At 40.9% G+C, this 22,305-nt stretch overlaps 1 protein-coding gene across 1 annotated transcript in view; it reads left to right on the top strand.

The window, feature by feature from the left end:
- The first annotated feature begins 205 nt into the window (after window positions 1–205).
- Window positions 206–22,305, top strand: part of armc3 (armadillo repeat containing 3) — a 138,394-nt gene continuing 116,294 nt past the window's right edge. Inside the window, exons 1-4 of the mRNA XM_068007120.1 lie at window positions 206–256; window positions 12,560–12,608; window positions 16,971–17,088; window positions 20,786–20,911. Coding sequence (XP_067863221.1) covers window positions 12,561–12,608; window positions 16,971–17,088; window positions 20,786–20,911 — 292 coding nt within the window. The 5' untranslated portion in view covers window positions 206–256; window position 12,560. The remainder of the gene's footprint in view (window positions 257–12,559; window positions 12,609–16,970; window positions 17,089–20,785; window positions 20,912–22,305) is intronic.

The following is a 22,305-nucleotide window of genomic DNA, read 5'->3' on the forward strand; positions in this document are numbered from 1 at the left end:
TGTTTAAATGGGGGAAAGCCACCAGTCTCACTTTCTTTTCTGATGGGTAATCTGTCTGTGTTTAACATTCCCTGGATGTAAACAGCAGAAGGTGTCAGTTTTCCCCTCGAACCCGATGTCTGTTTTAATTTCAAAAATTGGGCCACGCGGAACCCACAGTTCACGTGACAGGCTCGCGGTATGTTTTTCTGTTGCCTAGCAACCGCCGCGGGCTCATTGTGGGAGTGAACCGAGGAGAGAAGCGCAGCGAAGCAAGGTCAGTGGCCGCAGGGACGGCTTGGTACCTGCGGAGCCCGTCCGGTGTCCGCAAATGGCGGCTACCAGTCCGTAATTGATTAATTTATTGTCGGATTATTTGCTGTTGCCGCACGCAGTGTCAGTTGGACATGTCTGGTCCCGGTCCCAGTCCCAGGCCTTGTTCGGTCGGTTGCTGGGCCTGTCACCGGCTGTCATTTTAAACGACGAGCAATAAGCTTCCAGTCAATATGGGATCAAAGTTAAATTTGTCGCGAATGTTCTCGTTTTAAAGTTGAACTTGTCCGAATAAGTCGCTGGAAACAATCGTTACTTCAATGAAAATATTCACAAATAATTTGTGGGCTGCTGTCGCGTCAATGGGAAAATCAGTAACACAATTAGACAACATTTTTTTTAGCCTAAGGTTGCAGGTCCTGAGCGAAGTTAATTCATGGAACTTGATGAAGGATCGCAGTTGGGTACCAATTTACAGTAGATAGTTTTAGAAAGCATTGAAATAGGAACTAAACAAAGTCATGGATATATTGAAATCACAACTAAAGGGGCTCTGTTTTAAATCTGGGCCAGTAGACCTGAGCCCAACGCCACCAGGACAAACACCACTAACAACTAAATGGACGAGATATAAAACTGATCATTGTTTGCAGGCACAATGCAGGAATAACAATTTGGAATTTCTCTACTGTGCATCATGCACATTATACCTCAGAATATTGATCAGAATCTTAATGTTAGAGCTAATCCCTTTGATGCCCACATCCCCATTAAAACCATCACTCTCTCTCACCCTGGTCGTTCCCTTATCTCTGCTCTCTTAGGTCCAAGGGACACAGACTTGAACCTTTATGGCAGACAACTGGTTTAGCCATTCATCGCTAGATCTGGTTAGACCACATAAAGCATTTTCGGGTCCTGCTCTCCTCTGCCAAAACTGCTCACCATTCCAGGATCATCCTGGAATGCAAAGATAACCCCCCGACTTCTCCACTACAAACTGTCTTCTTAAACCCCTCTCCCCTGCCTCCACTACTCTCACCTCCAACAAGTGTGAGGAACTTATGGACTTATTTGTCACTAAGATTGAGACCATCCGTTCAGCTGCCTCTGCCGCTTCCCTCCCTTCCCCGGCCCACCAAGCCAAACTTCCCCTAAGGTTCCCCCCTGCCCCAACCCTGAACTCACATCTTTCTCTAGTTTCTCTCCTATCTCCCCTGATGCCCTCTCCGAGCTCATTTTGTCCATGAGACCCATCTCCTGCTCCCTCAATCCTATTCCCACCAACTTGCTAATCACCCAACTTCCTTTCCTGGCCGCCACGTTGGCTGATATTGTTAACGGTTGCTTCGCCTCAGGTACTGCTCCCCCCCCTTTTCAAATCTACTGTAATCACCCCCTCTTCAAAAAAGCCACCCTTGACCCCTCTGTCCTTGCAAGCTACCACCCCATCTCCAACCTCCCTTCCCTCTCCCAAGTCCTTAAACTTGTTGTCACCTCCCAAATCCGTGCCCATCTTTCCTCCATGGTTGAATCCCTCCAATCAGGTTTCCATCCCTGCCACAGTATCGAAACGACCCGTACCTCAGTCACAAATGACATCCTATGTGACTGTGACCACAGTAAACAATCCCTCCTCATCCTTCTCAGCCTGTCTGCAACCTTTGACACGGTTGACCTCACCATCCTCCTCCAATGCCTCTCCTCCATCATCCAGCTGGGAGGGAATTCCCTCGCCTGGTTCCATTCTTATCTATCCAGTCATAGCCAGAGAATCACCTGCAATGGCTTCATTTCCAGTTCCTGCATCATTACTTCTGCAGTCCCCCAAGGATTTATCCTTGGTCTCTTCCTATTTCTCATCTACATGCAATCCCTCGGTGACATCAACCGAAAACACAATGTCAGGTTCCACATGTACGCTGACAACACCCAGCTCTACCTCACCACCACCTCTCTCGGTCCCTCCACTGTCTATGATTTGTCGCACTGCTTGTCCGACATCCAGTACTGGATGAGCAGAAATTTCCTCCAACTAAATTGTCTTCAGTCCCCACAAACTCTGTTTCCTGGCCACGGACTCCATCCCTCTTCCTGGCCACTGACTGAGGCTGAACCAAACCATTTGCAAGCTTGGCATCCTATTTGACCCTGAGATGAGCTTCCGACCACATATCTGCTCCATCACCAAGACCGCCTACTTCCACCTCCGTAACATCACCCGTCTCTGCTACTGCCTCAGCTCATCTGCTGCTGAAATCCTCATCCGTGACTTTGTTACCTCTAGACTTAACTATTCCAATGCTCTCCTGGCCGGCCACCCATCTTCCACCCTCCATAAACTTGAGCTCATCCAAAACTGTGCTGCCCATATCCTAACTTGCTCTATGTTCCCTTCACCCATCACTCTTTTGCTTGCTGACTTATAATGGCTCCCAGTCCGGCAACGCCTCGATTTTAAAATTCTTATCCTTGTTTTCAAATCCCTCCATGGCCTCGCCACTCCCTATCTCTCTAACCTCCTACAACCCTCTGCGCTCCTCCAATTCTGACCTCTTGCACATCTCCGACTTTAATCACTACGCCATTGGCGGCCATACCTTCGGCTGCCTAGGCTTTGGAATTCTAAGCTCTGGAATTCCTTCCCTAAACTTCGTTGCCTCTCTACCTCTCTCTCCTCCTTTTAAGACGCTCCTTGAAACCTATCTCTTTGATCAAGCGTTTGGTCTCCTTTCCTAGTATCTCCTTATGTGGCTCAGTGTCACATTTTTATTTGATGATGCTCTTGTGAAGCGCCTTGGGACATTTTACTACATTAAAAGCGTTTTATAAATGCATGTTGTTGCTGTTAAACAGAGGTTTTGACAATACTTAGACAAAATCAATTTTTTGACATGTTTTTTAAAAAAAGTTTAATTTGTTTGTTGGTTAAATTTTCTGCTCACCAAGGTGAGTGTGTCAGTGCTGGGGAATGAAACACTTTGACTTTTGACACCCAGTGTTAGATCAAGCATAATTTGATCTAGAAGAATGGCATGGCTTGCTGCATAGAAAAGATCTGTCTGTTCTGCCCTAATGTACCTTAGTCTCAATTCAGTGGAGCACTTGCTTACTGCATCAGTTTGAATTTTTCCATTTCTTCCACCAGTCATTCTTTTGACTTTTGAGATTGCCAGGTACTTACTGATATGTGTAACTTTGTGCTGTGAGGTAGCACCCTGTAAGCATTATGTGGACATTGCCTAGTTAATTTCACATATCACCCTTACAGCAGCAGATGAACTTTCAACTCTTCAGACTGAATTGGATTAAACCCTGATCCCTGAGGCAACCTGTTGTGCCACCCAAACTTACTTTCAGAAGGAACAAGAATAACTATTTTTTCCTGCTTTTATTTAAAAAAATAAGCAAAGTGTGTAGCAATTTTAAATGGGACATAATTTGGAGCACCTGAAGCTCTAATTTGGCAGGATTTGATCAGTGCAATCGTGTCTGAAAATCCCGATCATTTATATAGCAGCTTTAATGTAGAAAATGTTCTAAGGCACCTCAGAAATGGAAATAGATAGGGTAATGAATGCCAAGCTACAGATTGAATGATTAGAATGGGGTGCCTGAATGCTATGTTGAAAGGATGGGTATTCAGAAGCTTTTTACAGCTGGAGGGGTTTAGGGTGGGAGTTCCAGAGAGCACAGCTGAGGTGGCAGTGATGTGAAGAGAGGGAGGATGCTCCAAAAGCTAGTGTCAGGACCAAAGTGTGCAGGAAAGGTGTAGGTTGGAGGAGGTGGCAAAAATAGGGATGAGGCTATGGAGGGATATGAAGATAAGGATGAGGATTTTAAATTTAATCTATTGGGGGACAAGGAACGATTGTAGATTAGCAAAGATTTGGTGCGGGACAGGTTTCAGGCACTGAGTTTCAGATGAGTTAGAGTTTCTGAAGGGTGGAACACCAGTCAAGAGGTCAGTGGAATAATTGGGTCTGGAGGTAATAAAAACATGGATAAGGATTTTGGCACCAAAGATTGCGAAAATAGAAACTAGCTGTCTTGATAATGGATAGGATGTGGGGTTTAAGACTCATCTCTGGGCTGAACAGGACACCAGGGCTATGCATGGTCTGATTCAGCTTAAACAGGAGCCAGGGAGGAGGATAGAGTTGCTGGTAATGTTTATGACAGGAGCTCAAAATGATGGCTGTAGTCTTCCCAATATTCAGTTGAAGGAAGTTGTGACAGATCTGTGACTTCATAGTATTATAGTAGGTGCAGCACAGGAGGAGGCCATTCAGCCCATCGTACCTACGCTAGCTCTTTGAAAGAGCTATCCAATTAGTCCCATTCCCCTGCTCCTTCCCAATAGCCTTGTAAATTTTTTCCCTTCAAGTATTGATCCCTTTCCCTTTAGAAAGTTACTATTGAATCTGCTTCCACCGACCCTTTCAGGCAGTGCATTCCAGATCATTACAACTCGCTGCGTTTTAAAAAAATGTTTCCTCGTGTCGACTCTGGCTCTTTTGCCAATCACCTTAAATCTGTGTCCTCTGGTTACTGACCCTTCTGCCACTGGAAACAGTTTCTCCTTATTTACTCTGTCAAAACCATTCATGATTTTGAACACCTTTATCAAATCCCCCCTTAACCTTCTCTGACCTAAGGAGAACAACCCCAGCTTCTCCAATCTCTCCACATAACTGAAGTTCCTCATCCCTGATACCATTCTAGTAAATCTCTTCTACACCCTCTTTAAGACCTTGATATCCTTCCTATAAGGTGGTGCCCAGAATTGAACACAATACTCCAGCTGAGGCCTAACCAGTGTTTTATAAAGGTTTAGCATAACTTCCTTGCTTTTGTACCTCATGCCCCTATTAATAAAGCCCAGGATCCCATATGCTGTTTTTAACAGTCTTCTCAAGTAATCCTACAGTTAAGGGGCAGAGTGATCATAATATGATAGAATTTCATATTGTGTTTGAGAGTGATGTAGTTAAATCCGAAACTAGGTCTTAAATTTAAACAAAACCAATTGCGTAGGTATGAGTGGCATGTTGGCTAAGGTAGATTAGGAAATTAGATTAAAAGATATGATGGTAGATAAGCAATGGCGAACATTTAAAGAAATAATTCATAATTCTCAATGAATAGACGTTCCCTTGAGGAATGAACACTCCACAGGAAAAGTGACACAACTGTGGCTAACTAGAGAAGTTAAGGATAGTATTAGATTAAAAGAAGAGGCTTACATTGTTGCCAACAAGCGTAGTAAGCCTAAGCATTAGGAGGGTGTTAGAAATCAGCAAAAGATGACCAAGAAATTGATAAAGTGGGAGAAAATTGAATAAGAGAGTAAACTAACAAGAAATATAAGAACAGATTGTAAGAGCTTCTACAAGTATATAAAAAGGAAGAGATTAGTGAAAGTAAATGTGGGTCCCTTAGAGGCAGAGACAGGAGAATTATAATGGGGAATAAGGAAATTGTAGAGACGTTAAACAAATACTTTGTATCTGTCTTCACAGTAGAAGACACAAAACATACCTGAAATAGTGGAAAACCAAGGGTTAATATTAGTAAAGAAAAAGTACTGGAGAAATTAATGGGACTAAAAGCCGACAAATCCTCTGGACCTGATGGCCTACATCCTATGGTTTTAAAGGAGGTGGCTGCAGAGATCGTAGATGCATTGGTTTTGATCTCTCAGAATTCCCTAGATTCTAGAACTGTCCCCGTAAATTGGAAGGTAGCAACTGTGACCCCGCTATTCAAGAAAGGAGGGAGAGAGAAAACAGGAAACTATAGGCCAGTTAGCCTGACATCAGTAGTAGGGAAAATGCTAGAATCTATTATTAAGGATGTAGTAACAGGGCACTTAGAAAATCGTAATATGATTAGGCAGAGTCAACACGGTTTTATGAAAGGGAAATCGTGTTTGACATCTATCAGAATTTTTTGAGGGTGTAACTAGCAGGGTAGATGAGGGGGAACTAGTGGACGTAGTATATTTAGATTTTCAAAAGGCATTCGATAAGGTGCCATACAAGAGGTTGTTACACAAGATTGGAGGTAATATATTAGCATGGATTGGTTAACGGACAGGAAACAGAGAGTAGGAATAAATGGGTCATTTTCGTGTTGGCAGGCTGTAACTAGTGGGGTGCCTCAAGGATCAGTGCTTGGGTCTCAGCTATTTACAATATATGTCAATGACTTAGATGAGGGGACCGAGTGTAAAGTATCGAAGTTTGATGATGATACAAAGCTAAGTGGGAAAGTAAGCTGTGATGAGGCTGCAAAGGGATATAGACAGGTTAAGTGAGTGGGCGAGAAGGTGGCAGATGGAGTATAATGTGGGGAAATGTGAAATTATCCACTTTGGTAGAAAGAATAGAAAAGCAGAATATGTTTTTAAAAGGTGAAAGACTAAGAAATTTTGGTAGTCAGAGGGATTTGGGTGTCCTTGTACACGAATGACAAAAAGTTAACATGCAGGTACAGCAAGCAATTAGGAAGGCAAATGGTATGTTTGTCTTTATTGCAAGGAGGTTTAATATAAGAGTAAGGAGGTCTTGTTGCAATTATATAGGGCTCTGGTGAGACCACACCTGGAGTATTGTGTACAGTTTCGATCTCCTTACCTAAGAAAATATATACTTGCCTTAGAGGGGGTGCAACAAAGATTCACTAAATTGATTCCTGGGATGAGAGAGTTGTCCTGTGAGGAGAGATTGAGTAGAATGGGCCTATATTCTATGGAGTTTAGAAGAATGAGAGGTGATCTTATTGAAACATATAAAATTCTTAGAGGGCTTGACAGGGTAGATGCTGAGAGGTTGTTTTTCCTGGCTGGAGAGTCTAAAGGTAGGGATCATAGTCTCAAGATAAGGGGTCGGCCGTTTAGGACCGAGATGAGGAAAAATGTCTTCACTCAGAGTGTTGTGAATCTTTGGAATTCTCTACCCCAGAGGGCTATGGATGCTCAGTCATTGAATATATTCAAGACTGAGATCGATGGATATTTGGACACTAAGGGAATCAAGGGATATGGGGATAGAGTGGGAAAATGGAGGTCGAAGATCAGTCATGATCTTATTGAATGGCGGAGCAGGCTCCAGTGGCCGTATGGCCTATGCCTGCTCTTATTTCTTATGTTCTTACGTCCAACTTTTCCTGCCACCTACAAAGATTTGTGTATGTGCAGCCCCAGGTCTCTCTGTTCCTGCACCCCTTTAAAATTGCACCATTTAGTTTATATTGCCTCTCCTCATTCCTCCTACCAAAATGCATCACTTCACACTTCTCTGCGTTAAATTTCATCTGCCGTGTGTCTGCCTATTTCACCAGTCTGTCTATGTCCTTCCGAAGTCTGTTACTATCATCTACATTTCTGAGTTTCGTGTCATCTGCAAACTTTGAAACCCCCTATGTCCAAGTCCAGGTCATTAATATATATCAAAAAGAGCAGTGGTCCTAATACTGACTCCTGGGGGACACCACTGTAAACTTCCCTCCAGTCTGAAAAACAACCACTCATCACTACTCTCTGCTTTCTGTTCCCTAGCCAATTTTGTATTCATGCTGCCACTATCCCTTCAGTCCCATGGGCTTTAATTTTACTACCAAGTCTATTATGTAGTACATTATCAAATTCCATTTTGAAAGCCCAAATACACAACATCAACCACACTATCCTCATCAACCCTCTCAGTTACTTCATCAAAGAATTCAAGGAAGTTAGTCAAACATGATTTTCCTTTAACAAATCTGTGCTGACTTTCATTTATTAGCCTATAGTTTTCCAAATGCCAATTAATTTTATCCTGGATTATTGTCTCTAAAAGTTTCCCCACCACTGAGGTAGGTTTATCCCTCTCCCCTTTTTTAAACAGGGGTGTAACATTCGCAATCCTCCAGTCCTCCGGCACCATCCCCATATCTAAGGAATATTGTGGTCAGAGCCTCCGCAATTTCCACCCTTACTTCCCTCAGTAACCTAGGATGCATCCCATCTGGACCAGGTAACTTCTGTACTTTGAGTACTCCCAAACATTTAAGTACCTCCTCTTTATCTATTTTTATCCTATCCAATATCGCTACTATCTCCTATATAGCTACAATGGCAGCATCCTGTTCTCTAGATGCGAAGTATTCATTTAGTAACTCAGCCATGCCCGCTTCCTCCACAAGAAGATCTTTTTTGTCCCTTATCAGCCTTACCCTTTTACTATTATTATGTTTATAAAAGACTTTTGGGTTCCATTTTATGTTAGCTGCTAATTTATTCTCATAATCTCTCTTTGCCTCTCTTATTCCCTTTTTTAGGTCCCCTCTGCACTTTCTGTATTCAGCCTGGTTCTCTACTATATTATGAACCTTACATTTGTCATAAGCCTTTTTCTATTTCATTTTAATCTCTATACCTTTAGTCATCCAGGGAGCTCTAGCTTTGGATGCCCTTCCTTTCCCTCTCATAGGAATGTGTCTACTCTGAACCTGAACCAACTCTTGAAGGCCTCCCATTGTTCAATTACTTTTGCCTACCAATTTTTGATTCCAATCCACCTGAGGTAAGATCCCTCCAGTTAAGTATTTTCACATTTGATTGTTCCTTGTCTGTTTCCATAACTATTCTAAATTAAAAATAAAATCGTTGGACTATAACTTGGTGTTGTAAAATTGTTTACAATTGTTAACCCCAGTCCATCACCGGCATCTCCACATCATTCTAAACCGAATGATATTATGATCACTGTTCATGTCACCTTTTAGTTCTTTTGCCAAACACCTTAAATCTATGTCCTCTGGTCCTCGACCCTTCCACCAATGGGAACAATTTCTCTTTATCTACTCTGTCCATACCCTTCATTATTTTGAATAGCTCTATCAAATCTCCTTGCAACTGTCTCTGTTGCAAGGAGAACAACCCCAGCTTCTCCAGTCTATCCACGTAACTGAAGTCCCTCATTCCTGGAATCATTTTAATTCCATGCCTGTGGATGATGCATTTGAGGGGCACTATGTAGATGTGGAAAAGGAGGAGCAGAGGACAGAACTTTGAGGAGGGCAGAGGGTGATGGTGCTGGGATAGGAGGAGATGCCATTGCAAGAGATGCTCTGGCTTTATTTGGATAAGCAGGAGTGGAAATATGTTAGTCTGCAGAGCTGGATAATGGAGGAGGATGGTGTAGTTCGCTGTATCAAATACTGCAATGAGGACAAGGAGGGCTAATGCACCACAGTCAAGGTCACAGAGGATGGCATTTGTGACTTTGGCCAGGGCTGTCTCAGTGCAGAATCTGGGATGTAACGCAATGAAAATACATAAAGTGCAACTGCCAACTCTCAGATTGGGCTTCTAATAGTGCAAAAGAATTTTTGTTCCCATCAATATTGTGTGTACCTGTGACCCCTGGGCCAATTTGGGTCCATTGAGCACAAAACAGAGAGATTCATCTCTCGTTTTATCAACTCTTGTTCTCACAGGTGAACTTTCCAGCAGGGTCATTGAAAGTGATCAGCAATGGCAACCTTGGTTGATAATTTGTTAAAAATGGGAAAACTGAGTTCCCATCATCACCTAGTGGATAAAGACATCAGTTTTAAAAGCTATTACATTGTCATGTCATTTTATCTCTGCCTCTCATCACATTGGCAACCGCTTCATTAATGAATATGAAAGAAAGTTAGTAGCAATTTTGAACTAATATTCAATAACAACTTGCATTTATATAGTGTTTTTAACGTAGCAAACATACCAAGGCATTTTAGTTAAATCTCCCACTAAAAGTTGATGGTTTACCGTGATGCTAAAATGGATAATTCACTATGTAAATGTTTTAAATGCTCTACTGCATAATAGTACAGTAACCCTTAGTATATGTTCTGTAAAGAGCTGTATTCTTCACAAAAATATTTTGATTATTTTTTATTTTAAACCCATGTTGTTGAAGTTTGTGGACTATGTGATTCCACATGTAGAGTCTGTTTTCATTATACTTGAGCTCATTCAAAACTCTGCTGTCCATATCCTAACCTGCACCAAGTACCGCTCACCCTTGTGCTCGCTGACCTATATTGGCTGTTGGTTCACCAATGCCTCAAATTTAAAATTCTCATCCTTGTGATCAAATCCCTCCATGGCCTCGCCGCTCCCCATCTCTGTAACCTCCTCCAGCCATACAACCCTCCAAGAACTCTGGGTTTCTCCAACTCTGGCCTCTTATGCAAACCCCACTCCCTTTGCCCCACCATTGGGAACCATGCCTTCAGCTGTTTAGATCCGCAATTCTAGAATTCCCTCCTTAAACCTCTCTGCCTCCACCTCTCTCTTCCTTTAAGACTATCCTTAAAACTTACCTCTTTGACCAAACTTTTAGTCACCCATCCTAATATCTCCTTTTGGTGTCAATTTTTGTCTGATTGCATTCCTGTGAAGCATCTTGCAACCTTTTCCTATGTACAAGTTGCTGTTGTTGATGTTGCTTCTTTCCTTGTTGGATTAGAAACATATGTTCTAGGAAGCAGTCTTGGATACTTTTTAAAAAGCATACTCCTTTTTGATTACATATATAAACTTTAATCCGCTCTATCTTGGGTGAGTTAAAATCACTCAGTATTATTGCCCAATTGTTTTGCATATCTCTCTAAGTTGTCTGCAAATTTCCCCCTCTATTTCATCTCCACTATTTGCTGGCCTTTGATGCACACTGAGAATTGTACCATTTCCCTTTCTATTCCTTCTAGATTCTGTCTTCAACCTCTAGAACATCATTACATTCTAGTGCTCTAATAGAGTTCTTTATTAGTACTGCCATCCCAACCCCTTTTTCCCTCTTTATTTCTCTTGAAAATGTTATAACGAGGAATATTAAGTTCTTCATTCTTCGTTATAGCTACGATATCATATTCATCCATTGTTATTATTGTTTGCAATTTTCCAAATTCATGTTCAACGCCTTGTGCACGTTTTCTCTTTATTGGATTAACTGCATAGAAAGGTAAAAGTGTAAGGATAAAAGACTATCCATTTTTGTTATATTTGGAGACATTGTGGCAAGATCTATTGTGCCAACATTAATGGTGTAACAATGTTCTGTGCTCACTTGATAGTTCCCAAGGCTTTTAGATGGGTTTAATTTTTCTGATGTTTTTGACAAGCTGTCAAGATTCCATGACCTTCCCACCTGCATCCTTTCTCCATCCTACCTACTTGCCAAAATAAAAAGAGATAATGCTGGAAAAGCTCAGCAAATGAGGCAGCATCTGTGGAGAAAGGTACAGAGTTTGCTATGTTTGGGTTTTCCCCACCCCCACTTGTGTAGGGAATCTCCTATTCCTGAGCTGACTCCCTCATTGTTGCACAATGGAACCATCTGCCACAAAAAAACTATTTATGCCAAATATGCATTACTGAATATTCTGATTTTGTGAGATTGTATATACCACACTATTCTGCCTTCTACAGTGTTCGATGGACCTGATGCTTTTTGCTACAATAAAGCAGTGAAAATTTCCCATTGATTAAATGGGTGGAAACATACCAGCAGAGAATGGGTGACAGAGGGAATTTTATATTTGTCATCATGTTTTAGGGGTGAAACAGTTTAATGTGTACAACCACTTGAACAAAAGTACAATGGCATTCCCAAGGCACACTTTCTATAGTGACAAATCAAATACCATGAGTATAGAGGTTTTGTGTTTCATTGAATGCTCCCTTCTAGCTTTATGTGACTGTTTTGCAATACAGATTAATTGTATTCTTACAGGATCAGTATCTGGTCTTTAAATCCATGTCCACTGAATTTCCATCAAAAAGCATGCCACAAATTAAGTAATATAATTATATTTGTTTTATGTTTATAATCTATAATAGTGTAATCTCATATATAGGTATTATTTGCAGAATTCTTGTGTTTCTTTTTGTAATGTTGACCACTGTACACTTGCAGCATTTATTCATTAGTTACAGGATTATCTCATGCATTGAAAAAAATATGAATACAATTTTCCCCATTATGATTGTATCAAAACTTGGGATCATCTGCAAACTTAGTAATATTACAAGGTGTGAACTCCTTCAAATCATTTATGAACATCAGGACCCCTGTGGAACTCCGTATCACTAGCCCCTTTTTTTCCATTATGGACTTTTTATATGGACTTTTTTTTTTATAAAGTACAGTACTCTTCATACATTAAATAGATTGAGTACTTAAAATATAAAACATAATGCATTTATGTAAATTTATTTATATATTTCTTTATATAATTCTTTAAAGAATATCTGTATTTTTCTTTTACATAGGATGGGTAAGAAACAAAAGAAGGAAGCTGAGCCATCTCCAAAAGATACAGTAAGTTACAGTCTTCAAATAATCATTAGCCACTCAGTGAAATGTTTCATATTGTAACTATTTGTTTAAAACTTTTGACTGACTGATATCTGAGATGAGAGTATGATAAGTCTAGATCCACATTTTATTCAAATTTTTCTTTTCTACAAAAGCCAAATTCCAGATGATTATTAGTCCTCTCAGAAAACAAATGGTTGCAATTATTATTTAGAGAACTGGACAAACTCACTGAGCCATTGGGGAAGTTCCTCTTTTATGCTTATTTTTTTATATTCGTTCATGGGATGTGGGCGTCGCTGACAAGGCCAGCATTTATTGCCCATCCCTAATTGCCCTTGAGAAGGTGGTGGTGAGTCGCCTTCTTGAACTGCTGCAGTCCATGAGGTGAAGGTTCTCCCACAGTGCTGTTAGGTAAGGAGTTCCAGGATTTTGTCCCAGCGACGATGAAGGAACGGTGATATATTTCCAAGTCGGGATGGTGTGTGACTTGGAGGGGAACGTGCAGGTGGTGTTGTTCCCATGTGCCTGCTGCCCTTGTCCTTCTAGGTGGTAGAGATCGCAGGTTTGGGAGGTGCTGTCGAAGAAGCCTTGGCGAGTTGCTGCAGTGCATCCTGTGGATGGTACACACTGCAGCCACGATGCGCTGTTGGTGGAGGGAGTGAATGTTTAGGGTGCTGGATGGAGTGCCAATCAAGCAGGCTGTTTTGTCCTGGATGGTGTCGAGCTTCTTGAGTGTTGTTGGAGCTGCACTCATCCAGGCAAGTGGAGAGTATTCCATCATACTGCTGACTAGTGCCTTGTAGATGGTGGAAAGGCTCTGGGGAGTCAGGAGGTCAGTCACTCGTCGCAGAATACCCAGCCTCTGACTTGCTCTTGTAGGCATAGTATTTATGTGGCTGGTCCAATTAAGTTTCTGGTCAATGGTGACCCCCAGGATGTTGATGGTGGGGAATTTGGCGATGGTAATGCCGTTGAATGTCACTTATGAATGGTGTAAACAGCAGGAGATTCAATAGATATCTACAGAATACCACTACTCGTTTCTCCACCTGGAAAGAGCTTTTTCCAATATACTCAACTTTGTTTCTATTGTCAAATCAATTTTAATCTGCCATGACTTCCATGCATGTTAATTTCCTTTTTAAAAAGCCTCATGGGGAACTTTATTAAATGCCTTCAAATTATACCCGATACCCCCCATTCTTACTTTGCTATCTACTCAAATAATTCATATGGTGAGCCCCATTCCATCAAAATTTATGCTGCCTATATTTTTTAGGTCCCTATGGTATTTTAATTCATGCTGATGGTATCCTGATAAATTATCTTGGGTAATTTCCCTCCACTGGCCTTTCATCTGAGGAGGTCAACATTCTGTAGAAGCTCCCTTCATAGCCTAATTCGTAAAGCAACCCACCGACATAGTACTAAATAATAGAACAACAGCAACTTGCATGCATAAGGCGCCTTTAACATAAAGAATGTCCCAAGTCGCTTCACAGATAGGTATATGGAGTGCAGACACCAATCCAGGGAAAGGAAGAAAAGCTTGGTTAAACCATTTGACTCCAGACCTCAACACAACTTTGATCCAGACATGAACACAAGAGCTGAGTGCCAGAGGAGAGGTGAGAAGAGGAATCTCAGTAAAACTGAAGTCACAGGGAAAACCCTATAAAGGCTAGAGTCATACCTAACGGAAAAGGAGATGGTATGGCTGTCGGAGGTCAGTCATCACGGCCCCAGGACGTCACTGCATGAGTTCCTCAGAGAAGCGACCTCGGCACAACCATCTTCAGCTGCTTCATCAATGACCATCACTCCATCATAAGGCCACGAGTGGGGCTGTTTGCTGATGATTCCAGTGTTCAGCTTCATTCACAGCTGCTCTTATAATAAAGCAGCCAATGCCAGCCTACAATTCAACCTGGATAGCATCCAGAATTGGGCTGACAAGTGGCAGGTAACATTCGCGCAACATAAATGCCGGGTATTTACTGTCTCGAACAAGGTTAGATCATTAGGGAGTTCAGAGGCGAGTGTGCAGGGCTGGGAAGGGAAGCCATTGCTAGAGATGCTTTGACTACGTTCAGATAATTAGGAATACCAATTGAGGGTAGAACACAAGGTTTTTGGTTCTATTCCCTGCTAGTGCCAAGTTAGCTCTTCTCAGCTGGGGTAACAATTAAGGTGCTAAAATGGGTCTTGGTGTCCCTGGACTAGGGTCAGGAGGGGGAAAAAAATCACCTACAGTTCCCTCTTATATTCATCCAGAGCCCTGCTGGAAAATAGGCTTGCATATAATTACATGCATGGTCAAAAAGCTCAATAACATTCATGTCCAAGCTCACATAAAAAGGGTGAGAAGGCTGCTAATACCTGTGGAACTGTATTCTAGGAAGAATAAGCTCTTTCAGGAGAGAAGGGGAGAATATTGGTGGAGAAAATCATTCTGGAGAGGATCATCAGTAAAGGGAACAACTTCACTTTTGAAGATGTCAACAATTGATTAGTATCTGAGTGGGATTAAGCTTACTTACCCACACATACGTTTTTTAAAATTTGTTCATGGGATGTGGGCGTGGCTGACGAGGCCGGCATTTATTGCCCATCCCTAATTGTCCTTGAAAAGGTGGTGGTGAGCCGCCTTCTTGAACCGCTGCAGTCTGTGTGGTGAAGGTTCTCCTACAGTGCTGTTAGGTAGGAAGTTCGAGGATTTTGGCCCAGCGACGATGAAGGAATGGTGATATATTTCCAAGTCGGGATGGTATGTGACTTGGAGGGGAACGTGCAGGCGGTGTTGTTCCCATGTACCTGCTGCACTTGTCCTTCTAGGTGGTAGAAGTTGTGGGTTTGGGAGGTGCTGTTGAAGAAGCCTTGGCGAGTTGCTGCAGTGCATCCTGTGGATGGTACACACTGCAGCCACTGTGTGCCGGTGGTGAACGGAATGAATGTTTAGGGTGGTGGATGGTATGCCAATCAAGCGGGCTGCTTTGTCCTGGATGGTGTCGAGCTTCTTGAATGTTGTTGGAGCTGCACTCATCCAGGCAAGTGGAGAGTATTCCATCACACTCCTGACTTGTGCCTTGTAGATGGTGGAAAGGCTTCGGGGAGTCAGGAGGTGAGTCACTCACCGCAGAATACCCAGCCTCTGACCTGCTCTTGTAGCCACAGTATTTATATGGCTGGTCCAGTTAAGTTTCTGATCAATGGTGACCCCCAGGATGTTGATGGTGGGGGATTCGGCGATAGTAATGCCGTTGAATGTCAAGGGGAGGTGGTTAGACTCTCTCTTGTTGGAGATTTTCATTGCCTGGCACTTGTCTGGCGCGAATGTTACTTGCCACTTATGAGCCCAAGCCTGGATGTTGTCCAGGTCTTGCTGCATGCAGGCTCGGACTGCTTCATTATCTGAGGGGGTTGCGAATGGAACATAGGTATGGAAATACATAGGTATAGTGAAAAGAAGACAAATGTCCATTTATCATGATCGAGTGTTTGCATTCTCTGAGGAATAGCTTATAGTTGATTCCAGATAATAGTATTTGATTGAAGCGTAACTTCAATCCAAGCACAGAATCTCAATATGCCTGGCTGCTTGTTCCCATTATAGAGTTTCATTACATATAGGATACAGTTATGTTTTTGAAATGATCAGCATGATACACTTGGTGAACTCACTGCCAAAGTTTACTTAGAGACACCAGCACATTTTAAAAATATTTGTTTCTATTCAAATATAGGCTGTTTTTTATTTACCAAGCCACGGCATGAAGATTTTCAAGTTGGATAAATTTTTAGTTTTCAGAAATCCCAACACTGACTTGTTTATATATCTTGTTGGCAAACTACTTCATTTATCACAAATGTCAGGGTTCAACTATAGCAACGTTTTAAATTTCTGCACAGAAAACCAAAAACATTTCATTCCCACATTTCATTCTCTGCGTTGTTTTAGTTCTGCTATAAAACACCAGAGGTTACAGAAATTATTTTTTTGATTTTTCTGTGCATTTTGGAAATTATAATGAAAATTGTAAAGGAACTAGTGTTATCTAGTAGAGCTGATTCATTTTGAACTAATCCTATTTGCTCATGAATGTCATTCTGAACAGGCAAATATTAATTAAATTGACAGGTTATATCTTCTGATCTACTACACGTTATTGAAATGTTGCACCTTTCCATGATTTTTAGCATATAACAGTAAAAAGGTAAATCAGGATTTTCATCTGATAGATGCTTTAAAAATGTTTCAGTTTTATTGGGTGATGGATAATATTGCACCAAAAATGTTTATTCACTTCTTCAAGTGATAGAATATTAAATAGTGCACAAAAAATTATCTCTACTCTCCAACAGTTTAATTCGCTTATAATTGAGAGCAAAAACGTACACACAGTGGTGCTTATGCTGGATTCACCAGAGGATGAAATTCTGCTTAAAGCCTGTGAAGCCATATACAAATTTGCCGAGAAAGGTTAGTTTATTTTCGTTGACCTTTGTTTTATTATATGTCGATACTGCAAGACATTCTCCATGTTACTGTCCATGCTACAATTTTCAATACTTGCTTTATCATTGCATTTACGTTTTGCATTGATTTTATGGAATTAAACTTAAATGAAAAGTATGCTTTAGTTTGGATGTCTTGTCTTTTTTATGGAAAATATTTGCATACATTTCCTACCTGATGGCATTTTCAAATGATTTTTCTTTTTAAATATACCATATATTTTATATTTTTGTAAGTTAAAATGTAATTTAAAATCAAATTCAACTTGGGGTAATGCTGCAGCTAGAAGCTCTCCATGAAAAGTGGAAGGCATTCTGGTCTTCCAAGTGGATAAAAAGTTAAGGCTGACAGTTGCCATTTTACTTATTATGGGCTGAGAAAAATAAGATTTTGCATAGTAATGAATAGTGGCAAAATATGTTTCGAAAAAAGAATCTATATGGATTACATGCAACATAATTTAGAGAGTGGGAGACTTCTTACACAATTATTTGAGTTGCAGAGGCATTATATAAAAAATACAGAGGGGCCAGGGAATGGGTAACCATTGATTTTGGGGTATGATTAATCAGGGATAACAGATGCTCAAGTCGGGCTTGCTACTTTAACATTCCCTTTCATTTCAATTCTCACCTTTCCATCTTTGGCCTCTTATAATGTTCCAAAAAGTCTCAACACTTAAGCTATATGCTCTTTTTTTTGCAGCAGAGGATGCTGTTGATGTGGAGTGAGTCTGTCAGTATCAAGGCAGAGGGGAAATGGTTTGGCATTTGAGGTGTACAGCCTTTGCCAGAACACAGTGCTGGTGGCAGGGGTGTGCATCCATGTTGTTGGCTTGTTTTTTTTTACTCCTCTCAGAAGTGCAGACCTACTTTGTGTTGCCAGTATATTCTATTTTATTTAAGTTTTTTTCTCTCTTCCATTTCCATAATTTTCACTCCTTTTTGTTTTTGTGAGCCTCTACCATCATCCTCTCAACTATTTGCATGTTCTTTTGTTCTTTCTACATCTTTTCATACCTCAATATTGATCTTTTATGTCATCTAACAGTTTCTTATTAAGCAGTTTGCAGATCATTCATTGATTCCCACTTTGTGATCCCATCACCTCCTTCCACCTCATTTTTTGTTATGTAACCGTACTAAAATTTTAGTTTTGATCTTTTATTCTTTAGTTCTGATGAAGGGTACACACCCAAAATGTTAACCAACTTTTCTCTTTATGGGTTCTGACTGACGTATATTTTCACCATTTTCTGATTTTATCTCAGAATTCCAGCATTTCTGTTTCTTACATTTTTTTCTATTTGTTCAAGTAGTCGTTTCATCTTGCACAGGAATGAAGAATTAGAAATCAGTAGTATAAGAGGATTTTGATCTTTTTTCCATAAATAGACTCCGATACTGTTAACACTTTACTGAGCTGAGTACATAATTTATCACATTTATGTAAACAGCTGAATGTGTTTCTAACACCTTAAAAGGTTTCATTGCGTTTGTAATGCTCCACTGAATAACGTGAGATATATTTATGTTAAATATGAAAATTTTTATGTTACAGCAAGTTAAAGGTTCTTTTGCAGCTGGCTTTTTCAGAATCTAGGACAAGAATAATTTTTAAAAATATATAATCTGTAGTTCGTTGGGATCTTTCTATTTTAAAATTTCCTACTACCTACTGCTATATTTAATCATACTTTGCTATTATTACTATGACATTAGTTATAAGTTTTCTACTTGACAAAAAATAAAATGACCATTTCCATTTGAGGGACTAAAGTTCAGGTTGCTTGAGATACACAATTCTTTAACAATGGGAAGATCAGTTGATAAAGCTGTTTTTTTTAAAAAAAGCATATTGGAACCAAGATTTTATAAATAGAAGCATAGAGTACAAAAGCAAAGAGGTGATGCTAAACTTACACAGTGCATCGTTTAAGACCACTGTTACAGAGTATTATTCCAGTTCTGGGTACATTTGTTTCAGATGGATATCAAGGCCACAGACAGGGCGCAGAAGAGAATTACTAAGATCGTACTAGGGATAAGAGCCTTAGATATGAGATGAGACTAGAGAAATTGGGGCTCTTTTCATTAGAACAGAGAAGGTTAGGAGAGATCTGTAGGTAACTGCCCTATTTAAATCATTGTTAGCAATTTCAATCAAAGTATTCTTCATTTAACAAAGCAGTCAGTGGTTTGTCATTGTGATTGTTCGACATTGACTAATGGCATGTGTGAATACACCTACAGGGAAAAAGGGAATAGAAAATAAGATTAAAAGTTGGAAAAAATTAAAAGGAAAGTACATTACTTGCTGAGATGAGACTTGCCCCTTGGAACTATGAATTTAGTATGTCAATGAACACTGCCTCTGCTCTAATGTCTCATCCAAACGTCCATTCTTTATATGTGACCCTGAACAGTGAGTCCTGGCAGGTTATTTTACCACTGGGGGCATTACAGCTAATACATTTTACAACCTTCTGGACTCAACATTGATTTCAACAACTTCATCCATTTTTTTCAGATAGCAGGTGCTGGTAGTGGTTCTGCTGATGCCATTTACAGCTCGTTTAGACCCATCTTTTGTTTCTTTACTTGTCCTATTACCAGCCCCTTTTGCCTTGCACCATCATCTCTTTTGTGATTCAATCACTCTTGCCCACTGCCCTATCACAGACCTTCCATTTTGTTCTTTCCTCCCCTCCTTTTCGCGCCTGCCCCGGCTTTCCCTGGCTTTGTACTTGCCTATAAACTGTTAAATCTCTAACTTCTTCCAGTTCTGACGATGGGTCATCGGCCTGAAACATTAGCTCTGTTTCTCTCTCCACAGATGCTCCCTGTCCTGCTGAGTAATTCCAACATTTTCTGTTTTTATTGTAGAAACAATAGGGCTGATTTTCCTTCCTCATCTCCCTACATTGGGTGCCAGACCGGTGCAGCAGCCTTGAAGTGCATTGCACCTGTGAAGGCCACAGATTACCCAGATATCGTGCTTCAGGCCATTTCAAAATATCTTGGCACACCCCCTGGGAACTGGGTTGGTGGGGGGGTTGAAACAGGAGCACAACTGCAGGCTTGAGAGGGCTGCAGCTATGCTTCTAGCCACCAGCCTCAAGACCTGGGATCTGAAGATCTTGCCGGAAGAAAAAGAAGAGGAACTTACCAGATGTCGATGTCCTCTTCGGGTTTCTCCTGGGCCTCCCTCAAGCCCTTCAGTTTAAGGCGATCTCAGCACAAGCCCCAGCTTCAGCACCCATGTGTTTGGGTGACCCATGGACGGACGTAGAGGAAAGTGCGGTGGGAGGGCTGCAGTGCACCTTTTCGCGCAGGCCAAGTTACAGCCATTTGAAAAAGCTGGAAAAATCCTCGGGCAGCACAGCTGAGGGATACCTGATGGCTTCTGTCCCTTTTTCCTTTACATGTTGTCTGGGATCTAAGTTCAGGCTTAGCAATGAGGAAAACAGGCCCCAATAATTTCATATTAATGTTTAGACTGGTAAACTTTTAAAAGACAGAAAATGCTTGAATCTTACCAAATCTTTTCACAGGCTGTTTTCTAATTGTAAGATATTTATTAATATATTTAAATTGGTAGAATTAAAGTTATTATTTACGGTTGATGCAATAGATAATGATGATGATGCTTTTTGTTATAGCGGATGAAAACAAAATAAATCTCCTGGCGCTTGGAGCTATTCCAAGATTGGCTAAATTAATATCCCACGATGACAAACAAATCCATATGTATGCTACCATGGCATTTGGAGTGATGGCTACTCACAGTAAGTATCTATAACTGGTTTTAGCATTTTTAAAGAGAGAATAAACAAAGAATCAAAGCCCATTGTGCAGGACACCACCAAAATTGAAAAGAGTAAAAGAGAAGACAAGGTATATCAGGAAATAGTAATTAAATCATGCCAAGCTTGGCTTTAAACTCTCAAAGATTGTAGGAGGAAGGAAAGCCTGATAGATGTAAGCAGTTCAATAGTTTTGGGTCCAGAGAAAGAATGACTTGAAGTAGGAGACTACGATGAATCTTAATTCTTTCACAGTGAGGATGTAGGTAGGAGGCATAATTGGAACTTAGAAGAAACAAAAAAGCAAAGCTGAGAGAAGCACTGAACATAGTAGCATTGTTAAAATAGAAAGGAAGAGAGGCAGGAAAAGTAGTGAGAAAGAGGAGGCAAGAAGTGATAGAGGGATTGCCTGTCAGATAACAAGTTTTTTTTTCTTGTCTCCCATCCAAAAGTTTGAGAGAGACACTAGTTGAGCAGGATTTAAGTCTTGAATGAACTTCAGCTTAATGAGAGTTGAGTGTTATTGAGAGGAAACAAATGCCCTGAAATTGCATGATTTAGGTTGGAGGGAATGGTTGTGGTACAATCCTCAAGGTGGGACAGAATCCATATCCATCAGATTTGTGCCCCTCATGACTTATGGAACAAATTGCGCTACAATTTACAATTGGTTACCTTAACCAAGCTGCTCCTGTGTTACCTGAGGGGAATCCAAAAAAATACAGCGTCAGTATTCTTCTGCTCAATTTAGGCCTTGGGATTTTACTTTTGGAGCAGTAAGGTGCCACCCTGTTCCATCACCTCAACAAGGCAGAAATCCCTGTTACATCTATATGGGCGTGGGCGCACACTCTGAATATTCTAATACACTGTCCCCAGGATTTGGGATTAGCAGTAGGTCACAGTGGTGGGTGGAACCCCCTCCTCGCTACACTTCTGTCCCTTGGAGCTGCTTCGCAGGATTTCAGCCCCTGAAGTGTTTGACATCAAAAAAGCAAAAACGAGGTTCTTGGAGGCAACCAAAGCAGTGAGGAGATATTGCAGTTCTGTTTGAGGTCAGAGGAATTAATGAGACCAATAATGTCAATTAATGAAAGAACTAAGTCTGGAACCATCAAAGTTAAGAGATGATAGTCGTTGGTTACATGGGTAAGATGGGTATAGAGGGATATGGGCCAAATGCAGGCAATTGGGACTAGCTTAGTGGTATAAACTGGGCGACATGGACATGTTGGGCCGAAGGGCCTGTTTCCATGTTGTAAACTTCTATGATTCTATGATAAGAGAAGGCTAAAAGGAATTTAAGAGTTTTTAGAATTATGGAAGTTTTTTGATCAGGTAAATAGGGAAAGATTGGAGGGTGGGGGTGGCGGTGG

Source organism: Heptranchias perlo, chromosome 2 (assembly GCF_035084215.1).
Source record: "Heptranchias perlo isolate sHepPer1 chromosome 2, sHepPer1.hap1, whole genome shotgun sequence".
NCBI lineage: Eukaryota > Metazoa > Chordata > Chondrichthyes > Hexanchiformes > Hexanchidae > Heptranchias > Heptranchias perlo.